The sequence below is a fragment of the Dendroctonus ponderosae genome, unplaced genomic scaffold (assembly GCF_020466585.1).
Source record: "Dendroctonus ponderosae isolate FM_Combo_2020 unplaced genomic scaffold, Dpon_F_20191213v2 Dpon_F_20191213_1, whole genome shotgun sequence".
NCBI classification, from domain to species: Eukaryota; Metazoa; Arthropoda; class Insecta; order Coleoptera; family Curculionidae; genus Dendroctonus; species Dendroctonus ponderosae.
The window spans coordinates 55,730,608-55,739,942 of NW_026017110.1; the positions used below are offsets into that span (position 1 = coordinate 55,730,608).

At 33.4% G+C, this 9,335-nt stretch overlaps 1 protein-coding gene across 2 annotated transcripts; it reads right to left on the reverse strand.

The window, feature by feature from the left end:
• Nucleotides 1-1,580: 1,580 nt before the first annotated feature.
• Nucleotides 1,581-6,843, reverse strand: LOC109537990 (eukaryotic translation initiation factor 2-alpha kinase). Of its 2 annotated transcripts, XR_007280786.1 has the most exons (12): nucleotides 6,587-6,843; nucleotides 6,396-6,516; nucleotides 6,191-6,341; nucleotides 5,956-6,127; nucleotides 5,588-5,891; nucleotides 5,180-5,520; nucleotides 3,849-4,178; nucleotides 3,653-3,793; nucleotides 2,969-3,596; nucleotides 2,201-2,536; nucleotides 1,778-2,141; nucleotides 1,581-1,738 (listed from the first exon to the last, which is right to left on the reverse strand). XR_007280786.1 is itself a non-coding variant. In XM_019905008.2 (11 exons), the coding sequence occupies exons 1-11, from the start codon at nucleotides 6,709-6,711 to the stop codon at nucleotides 1,995-1,997; spliced, it is 2,796 nt and encodes a 931-aa protein (XP_019760567.2). In that variant the 5' UTR covers nucleotides 6,712-6,843; the 3' UTR covers nucleotides 1,581-1,994. The 2 variants fall into 2 exon arrangements, 1 of the variants encoding a protein (XP_019760567.2); XM_019905008.2 differs by having other exon boundaries at nucleotides 1,581-2,141.
• Nucleotides 6,844-9,335: the final 2,492 nt, after the last annotated feature.

The following is a 9,335-nucleotide window of genomic DNA, read 5'->3' on the forward strand; positions in this document are numbered from 1 at the left end:
GCCAGCAAAGAGCAGTTTTTCCAAATCATGGCCTGTTTCAAATGTGGACCTGCCATGTAGGCTGCCACTGCACAAAATATCCAACTGAAGAGGACCAAAGTAACAAAAATCGAGGAAAAGATGGATCTAGCTAGCATTTAATATTTAGCATAAAAAGTCTAACGGGCTTCAAGACAGAATATGTTTATCTGTAGCTGAGAAAGCTGGTTTGTTTACGGCGATCATCCAAACAAATTGGAACGTGAAACGTGCCTTTGAAAGTATTTCCGTATGAAATGAAACCCTACATAGGCGACAATAAAAAAAACTGAACGCACATCAAACAGCAAAGCAAAGCAATGCCACATTTAAAAAACAATTATATCATCATGTTAGTTCTGTAGCTCGGTACACCAGGAATGTAGTAAATACATCAATATCGCATGTTTTTTTTTTGAAAATCTGACTAAATATTCAGATGTCTGCGGGTAATCAACAAGTTTGGTCGTCGGTTATTTGGACGGGGAAATATATTTGAGGGCGTGATTTGATGCGGTTCTTCTAAGGCAAATGCGGTGAATCATCTTCCCGTTAACAGCTTATTGAAGTGTTATGAAGATTTCAGTTTCAAGTATTTGGTGTGGATGTTTATTGTGTGTTGGATTGTGCTTTTTGAGGAATAATGGCTGGAAAATGGAGCGCCAGCTTGCGCAATGCGGGTAAGTGTCTCTATACGTAAAACCGTTAGCTTGAACTGATTTTAATTTTTCGAGAAGCAACTGAACTTTTACTGCATTCTCTAATTCTTTCCTTTGCTGATGCATAAATATATGCTTTGGATTAAATTTATTTTATGATAAAGAATACTTTTCTTTCCTTCCAGGTGGCACGATGCAGGTTTCGGTAAGTTTGGCATTATTTTACCACCCTTGGTTGCCATGTAGATCGCTTTTAGTTTTATCTATGATATTGTTGCATGTAACATTTATTCAACGAGCAACGACGAACGGTCTTCTGGAATCGGTTTTTTAAATTTCCAAATTTTATTTCTGTAAATCTAATTTAAAGTCGGATATTATACGTTAACAGACGGCCTTTTCTATAGTACTTGTTTTATATGAAATCTTATAATATAAATGTCATAACGTTTGATTATCGGTAATTTCTGTCATTGTTGATGTTTTTTTCTGTGAATTACACCTCAAAATAAACGCAATAGATCTGGTCCGAATTTTTTATGTAAAATTATGCTATTTTTTTGTGAACACACCTTAGATTGGCTTTCCAAGATAGATATCCACATTACTATTTCTTTTGCTGTTGATTAAACTTTTTACTGTCTTCAAAGATAAAAAGCCGAGAATCCAGATTAAAAGACCTAAAGGTAAGTGGACTTGTTTATTGCCTTTGCGATCATTCCTATTTTTTTCTTTTATTTGTTTCATAATTTGACTGAAGTTTTGCCACCACAAAAATAACACAATTGAAATAATGTAATGACAATTATTTAGACATACATCAAATACTGTATACGATCGGGCATCCATATCGATTTAAAGTCACGATAGAGCCAAATTGGAATGGAAAGTACAAAAACACAATTTAAAAAGTAGCTTTTCTTTATGTAATAAATTGGGGTAAGACAACTTGGTATGAGGATACATATAATAAAAGTGTAAACTAGATTAAACACTTAGAGGAAATGAAGCCTTACCTCCAGTATCACATTTTGCAAATTGCCTTATACTACTTAAACAGTCAAATGAACACTTAAAATAATAGGCATTAGAAATAGTGTACTTTGCAATAGACCACTAACTACATAAGAATAGTTACTATTATTAATTAGGAATCACATTTTCCACGAAAAAAATAAACATTGTCGCATTTGAGCAAAAAACAAAATCAGTTAGTGAAATTATTATCCACATAAAAAAACGGATATTTAACCTGTTAAATCTGTTGCCTCAACATCACCTTTAGAACAAAACAAAGGTAAAAGTTGAGTTAACAATTCAGTTTTTATGGAATTTTTTAATACTAAAATGTTGGTCATCTGTTATAACATTATCATTTTGAGCGAATGGATTTCTTGCTCTGATTCCAATAGTTGTTAGTCTTTTATTGGGATCTATGTCTAGCATGTTCTGCAAGAGCGCAAACTAAAAAAATATAGTCATTGAACTAAATTTCCAATAATGGAAAATGTATATGAACTAACCTCTGAAGGGTATTTATCTTCAAACCCATAGGGAAACTTTTTGACTTTGATGTCTGTTAAGGTTTTAATTCGTTCCATATCAGTTGTAAATGGCACCAATAATTCAAACAATATAATACCCAGCGAGTATATATCAACTTTATAATCATATATTCTACCATTAGATTGTTCGGGACTCATATATAAAGTGGTCCCAACTTCTTTTGTATGACCTCTATAAGAAGCAGCGCCAGATATTCTACTTAACTCCAAATCAAAAGAGCTTTCAATATCTTTTACGAGTCCAAAATCTCCCACCTTAATTTGCCCATCTAATGAGAAAAATATATTGCTTGGCTGAAATTGAAGGAATAATTAAAGAACCAGTATGCTTAAAAATGTTAAAACTAAATGTACATTGATGAAAGCAAGTGCAGATTTTTTAATTGTACATTAAAATGAAACTTATTACCCACAACGGTTTTCGGGTAATAAGTTTGAAAATAATTTTTGCCGGTAATAAAAAAGGAAGATAAAAATGAGAAGTTCTGTAGAAAGTAGAAATACTTCGCTCTTAATTGGTATTTTCTCAGATGTGACCAGAAAGTCAAAATAATTTCCAATTTAGCACGTCTATGTCATATTTGAAACAATACATTAATCATCCATTTCAACAATCACAAATGTTTTTGCATACCTATAAACATAATATCAAGGACACGTCGTAAGCAGGACTTTTAGATAATATCTTATCAATCGAAAAACAAATGACTCATAAACTTTGCTTACCTTTAGATCCCGATGAATCAGCTTTCTCAAATGAACATATTCTACTGCATCTAAAATTTGCAAAAAAATCAGCAACATATCTCCGTAATTTCGATTTGTATGTAGGGTAAGCCATTCTTTCAGACTCTCTTTTCGGCAAAGTTGCATTTGAATGTATAAATACATCGGCGGTTCTTTTTGCCTAATTAGAATTGGGTTAGTCTGTGTCAAATCCAAGGAATGGTGTTTCCGTCCAGGCCTTTTCCAATTTATTTTCTTTTCGGTATGACTTGATGAAAAACGTGAGTCTTCTCTTGCTTCACCAGTTTTGCTTGCAGTACTATTATCATCGACTGAAATAGTATTATTGCTGCTATTTGCAGAATTTTCATTACTTTCATCAGCGAAAACAATAAAAGAATCATCATCTTTAAGTGATATTTTCGTGTCATCAGCTGCTTTAACTGACTCATCACTCTCGAACACTACAAAAGATTCGTCCCCGCTGGAGTTGTCACGGTCACTGTCAAAACTGGGCTCTTCGACTTTCATTAAAGGTATATCAATGCTCACGGAACATGACTTCATTCGCTTTTGCGGAGAAGTAGTAGTTGATTCGGTTGAGGTTGCTATACCGGAATATGAAGCTCTAAAAACCGCGGTATTTTTGAAACCAATGAATAGTCGACAGTGCAAAAGACTTACTCGATCCAGTTTTTATCATGTTCTTGTTCCCAGCCCTGTGGAGGATGCTCGACCCAAGAAGAAAAATATCTTATAATATTCTTATGGTCTAGCTTTGCTAAGGCTTTCACTTCTCTCATTACCATATTTCTCGATTTTTCTCTAAACAAAGCAAAAATCTGTAATTTTCTGACAAAAACAGCATTCACATACATACTCATTTGGTAGTGTAATCCTTTTTATGGCATAATCACAATCATCATACTTTTGCTTAACTTGAAATACCACTCCAAACCCGCCTTTTCCTAGACACTGAATCAACGTAAAATCATCCATAAATCTCGAACTGAATCCTTCAGAGCTCCTTTCAGAAATTTGTCTCTCAGGTCGAGTTACATTTGGCACGTCAATTATGGTGGTTTCAACAGGATTCTCAACCATAGTATCCAATATTACTACTTCTTGGTTTTTGAAAGGACGCTTGTTCCAAAGTCGGACCAAAAAGGGGCTTACAACAAGTGTTAAAAGCATCAGCAGACATTCTTTGCTGAAAATAAACATCACACGTTAAACTTTTCCATATACAGGGTGTTCTGAAGCATACCGACAAACTTTTAGGGGTAGTAGGGAACATAAAAACAATTGTTTTTTGCATTAAAAACATATGTTCCAGAACGAATGATTTTTGCGTCATCCTGTTATTAATATGTAAAACGAGCGTCACGGTTTTAATTAACTGAATACAGTATTTTCAGGGGCGTGTTCAATAGGCTGTTTGTTGATTACAGTTGAATTAGAAAAAACTATAATTGGTAGTTTTTTTGCAATTTTGTTCCGTCTTACAATTAGGACAATTAAACCAAAAAAATTACTTGGGATTTTTCCGTATCAGGCTTTCTCCCATATGAAGAAGTTTCTTCATCGAATAACTATTAGTAAGTTTATATTGCAGGTGACCATAAATGCTGAAATAGTTGACCATTTGCTTCAAAACACAAGCTCATTGACTAGCAACCCTATCAAAATTGCATAAAAATTCCCGTGTTAGACACACCCCAAGATATGGTGTCCGTTTAGGACTGTTTTCGCATTATTAAAGAATCATAGTTGACATAAAGCATTGTAGAAAGCAAAACCTTTTCCAAACTGAAAAGAAAATTCAAATTTTAAAAAATTATGAAAAAAAAATACCAACGACGCTCCACAAAAATTAGGAGAGTACACGCGACAAAAAACTAAAAAAAGGACCGTCTGTGCATTGACACAATCAATTGGTATAACTAAAGATGGAGAGTCTAGTAAGTAAAACATATAATCAGAAGTTTGAAAAAATTACCTCACACGCACTAGGAACTGTGGAGAAAAGAATGAAAAATATGTAAACCTGTGACACGGTGTATTCTCTTATTTTTGGTCGTAAATATCCAGTAAAAATTATGCCCCAACTAATAACCTAATTGCGGGCCATCCTGTATATATCAAATATAACTTATCAGGGTGTTCCATAAACAACACCAATAAAAATTTATTCATTCAATCTATACTTACTAGTATCGGGTGTAACTGCGCAGGAAAAGAAATACGTTGGAATAGCTGCTCTCTTCTGTAATAATTACAGATTCAATAAGATTACTCTGATTTTGCGGACAGTGAGCGGAGTTCTTCTCTTCGAGAGCATGCTCAGAATATAAATAATAACCATTTCCATTAACGTATTCAGAATTGTTCAAGACAGATAATGCAGTAGAATCGTCTTCTGTCGATTGTGAAGATGCAGAAATTGGTTTCCACGGAATTTTTGTAATACTGTTGCTTTCAGCAGGTACTAGGTCTGTATTATGTCGTTCTTGTAATACATGCTGCATTTGATGAGACTCGTGAATGTATAACTGCACCAAAAAAATCAAAATGTTTCAATTAAATGTAAAGAAGTACGTCATGATTGGATAAGAATACCTGCTTCTTATGCATTCCGATATATATTGATGGCAATATGGTAGACTGTGTAATAAGACCAGGCATATTTCTGGGTTCAAATAAGTTAACTTCATTCAGGTGCATACCATCCCATTTCCACACTCTGACTATAGGTGAATGGAACTTATATTGCCAGATGTGTTCTTCAAGATTATTTCTCTTTGAAGAAACTAAGAGAAGGCCTTCGGGAATAACAGCACTAACATTTGAATCGAATAGCTTTGTGTCTATACAAGACACTTGGGGCAACTTGACATTGTGAAGGCCTACACTGAAGTTCCATCTAAAACAACAATTTCAGATTGAATTCGGGCAGTTAAGTAATAAAAACATGGGTAAAAATGAACCTCTCGTGGCCGGTTCTAGGTTCAACTGCTCGAATAATTTGAGTACTTCGTTCAATTACGACCACGTCATCCATTTCTTCCCTTTGATGATTTGAGCATTTGCTTTGGGAACATTCATATAATAGCTTCCCAGATTGAAAACCGACTCCATAAGTACGAACCTCAATACCCCCTAAAATTTAAGTGAAAAGTGCGATTTATCAACGTATAATTTATTATTTCGTCAAATATATACCGGCAATAACAAGGTCATCAGAATATCTGAACGAGGATCTAAGTAAAGTCTCTGCGGAAATCGAAATAGGATCAATTGTATTTCCATCGAACTTATATAATGTGCCAGTTAGTGATGGTATGATTCGTATCCATTCTCCATTATTAGTGAGCTGAAAAGGAAATAATGCAAAAAGTGGCTTCAACCAAAGTCTAAATGCATTTACCTCAAGTTTATGGATATTAGAAACTAATAGTGGACCAGGGCCTGTTTCAATCTCCCATGATAAATGTCCAGATGAATTTATAGAGGAAAGTTTTCCATCTAAAGTACTTACTAGTAGTGCCCTATAAATATATAGCATTTGTATGAAAAATTAGTTGATCTTAAGAATATTCTCATATATTTATATATTACCCAGAACCGTTTTTGTTGGGGCAGTACGGTAAGGACTGAATTCTGTCGTTAGTGGAACTGGAAGCGTTAACGACACTACACATAATCTTGAAGGCAACCACCCCGATAGCAATTTTTGGCCACATTGTTTCGGCTATTTCTACATTTTAATATACAAAATAAAGAAAAACTAGAAAACCTCACTGAATAATAAACACTCGATGTTCGCAAAACAAACCACTTTTTACACAGAGTGCGCAATCTCGCTGTTTGACAGAACGTGGAGTGATCTACGTTAAGAAAACCACAGAATATTAAACAAAAGCGACGCGTTTCTGTATGACACAAAAGTTAATGCAGTAAAGAACCGATAGAGAAAGATGGTGAGCATGTCGTTTGAGTACTTCCGATTTTTTTGTTTTTTGCTGTTTTACCTTAAAGAACACTCAAAATTGAAAAAAAATTATGCAGTTTCAGCGAAAAAAAAAATCTCGGATGTTCATAATTTTCTCTAAACAACACGGGTTTTTGTAATGATTTTCGTTTTCTTTCAAATCGCTTTTAATATCAGATTAATATAAAATTTATGTTTAATATTAAGTTGCTTTTGATTATTCTCGAAAAATATTTCAATTAAAATATTGATTGATTTTTATTTATTTATTGAAATATTTTTCAAGGAAATTAAAATATTCAATTTCCCTTCCTATTAACGGACTTTAATAAGTACCGGAAGTTAAATTTTGTTGTGTACTTTTTTAGGCAATATGCTTGTTTTCAATGGATTAATTCACGAAACTAACGTATGCGTTTTCTATCTGAAGAAAAACGTTAGGTGATTCAAGGGCTCGGATCCAGGGGTGGGGTCATGGGGGTCATGACACTCCCCCGGGCCTTGTGTTGGGTTTATATAGACTAAGGATAATTTTTCTAATTTCATAGACAACAAAAGGCTGAATTTCTACATGCCTCCCCCCCTGACTTTAAAGCTGGATCCGCCCCTGAGGTGATTTCATTTTCACACTTTCGCTTTGCATCCTTTCGTGTTCCCTTTAAGAAATATACTTCTTTTCGTAGTTATTCAAAACGAATGTGCGTTTTCTGACGAAAAAAAAAACGTTAGGTGATTTCGAAGCAACACTACACTTTTGCAAGATTTTAAAAGTTTAAGTTAACTAGTGTTAACGAAAATAATCCTATCCTAAATATCCTAACTTTATACATTAAGATGAACACTCTGGAAGCATTTATTAACGAAATTCTGCTTTCCTAAGGGTTGGTTACCTTAACTAAACTTTAAACAATAAGTACGCACTCTTTATATTTCAAACCTTTTTTTAATTCCGTAAAACATGTATAATAACTGTGAATGGTATACTTAGTTTAAAATGTAGGGGTAAAAATAATTTTGTTTAAATTAACCTACGAACTTTCCTCCCGGGAAGTTGTCACATATTTTTGTTTCTTATTTTGAGTTACTTAGTGCGTACAAAAATATCTTGATCGTAGATTAATTTACACTATCAAGTTGATAAAATGGTATAAAAATTATTCTAAAACTTCAAAACTCAAATATTTAATTACATTACCATCTTATTCTTAGGTCAGGTAATCAACGAATTATAAAAATGGTTAACTATTCCAGTAGATAACGGTTGCCACATTTGCAACTTGCAAAAGGTATATTGCACATAGCAAATCCTCATATCACATAAATATGGAGAGTTGCAAGGTGGTGAACATCGTGATTTACGGTCTAGTTATTACACAATAATCTATTTCAGTCATTGAAAAAATACAACCTTGAATAAATAACGCCCTAAATCTATGAAAAAAACTTAACAAGAAACTAAGTACTTGCGATGCAAATCATTGACAACATTTCCAGCGAACCATTTTTAAATTTTGATATGCCAACACGTATTTACACTTTTTATAATCATATTGTCTTAATCGCGATAAGTACTTAAAAAATTTCGCTTAAAATCAGCCACTGGTAAACGTTAACTGGAATTTCATACTAAATAAACGATACAAATATTTATACACCCTGTATTATATTATTTGGCACTATATAAAACGCATAAAAACAGAGTTCGCTGAAAAATTCAACGAATGATAGCTTTAACATTAGAAATTTAATAAATGGGACTGCGTAGTGCGAATACTTTGTGTTGGTTGTCGAAAACATTTGTTGCATAAACCAAAATTTAATTGTTGAATTAAATTCTAGCCATTGAATAAATAAAGTGGCGGGATTGTTCCAATTTTGGGCACTATTTGAACTGTAATATTTTTTGACGCTCTTCAAATGTATAACGAATTTAGAAAATCATTTTTCCAAAATTCTTTGGTTACAGTTAATCTTATGCAATCGGATCAAACATTCATCAATTAATATCGATCAAACACTCCTGTATTTGACCCAATTAACTGAATCAAAGAAGTCTAGCGAAGGATAAAATCCTTATGATTTTCTAATTTTTGTGGTTCCAGATAAAATCCCGCCTACTTGCTTTATTACTAAAGATTAAACCATATACAGGGTGGGCTCTACCTAATGCGCAACTTTCATCAATTTATTCCTTCTGCAAAAATATTACTTCAGCTAAATTTATCTGATAGTAGACAATTTTTGTTATCGAGGGTTGAGTGTTTTTAAAGAAATAGTACTACTGCGACAAATTTTCACAGGTTTTTTGACTTCATTTGACAGGATTCTAAAAGCGTTTAAATTATAATAACTTTTATGCACTTTAAAGCACGGCAG

What these genes read in the sequence shown, in the direction of transcription:
- LOC109537990 (XM_019905008.2), bottom strand. Translation starts at nt 6,711, where the DNA reads ATGTGGCCAAAAATTGCTATCGGGGTGGTTGCCTTCAAGATTATGTGT. An exon ending in CCCAACAAAAACGGTTCTGG is followed by an intron (nt 6,517 to 6,586) that starts GTAATATATAAA and finishes ATATATTTATAG; the next exon opens with GGCACTACTAGTAAGTACTT. An exon ending in AGGATTACACTACCAAATGA is followed by an intron (nt 3,794 to 3,848) that starts GTATGTATGTGA and finishes TGCTTTGTTTAG; the next exon opens with AGAAAAATCGAGAAATATGG.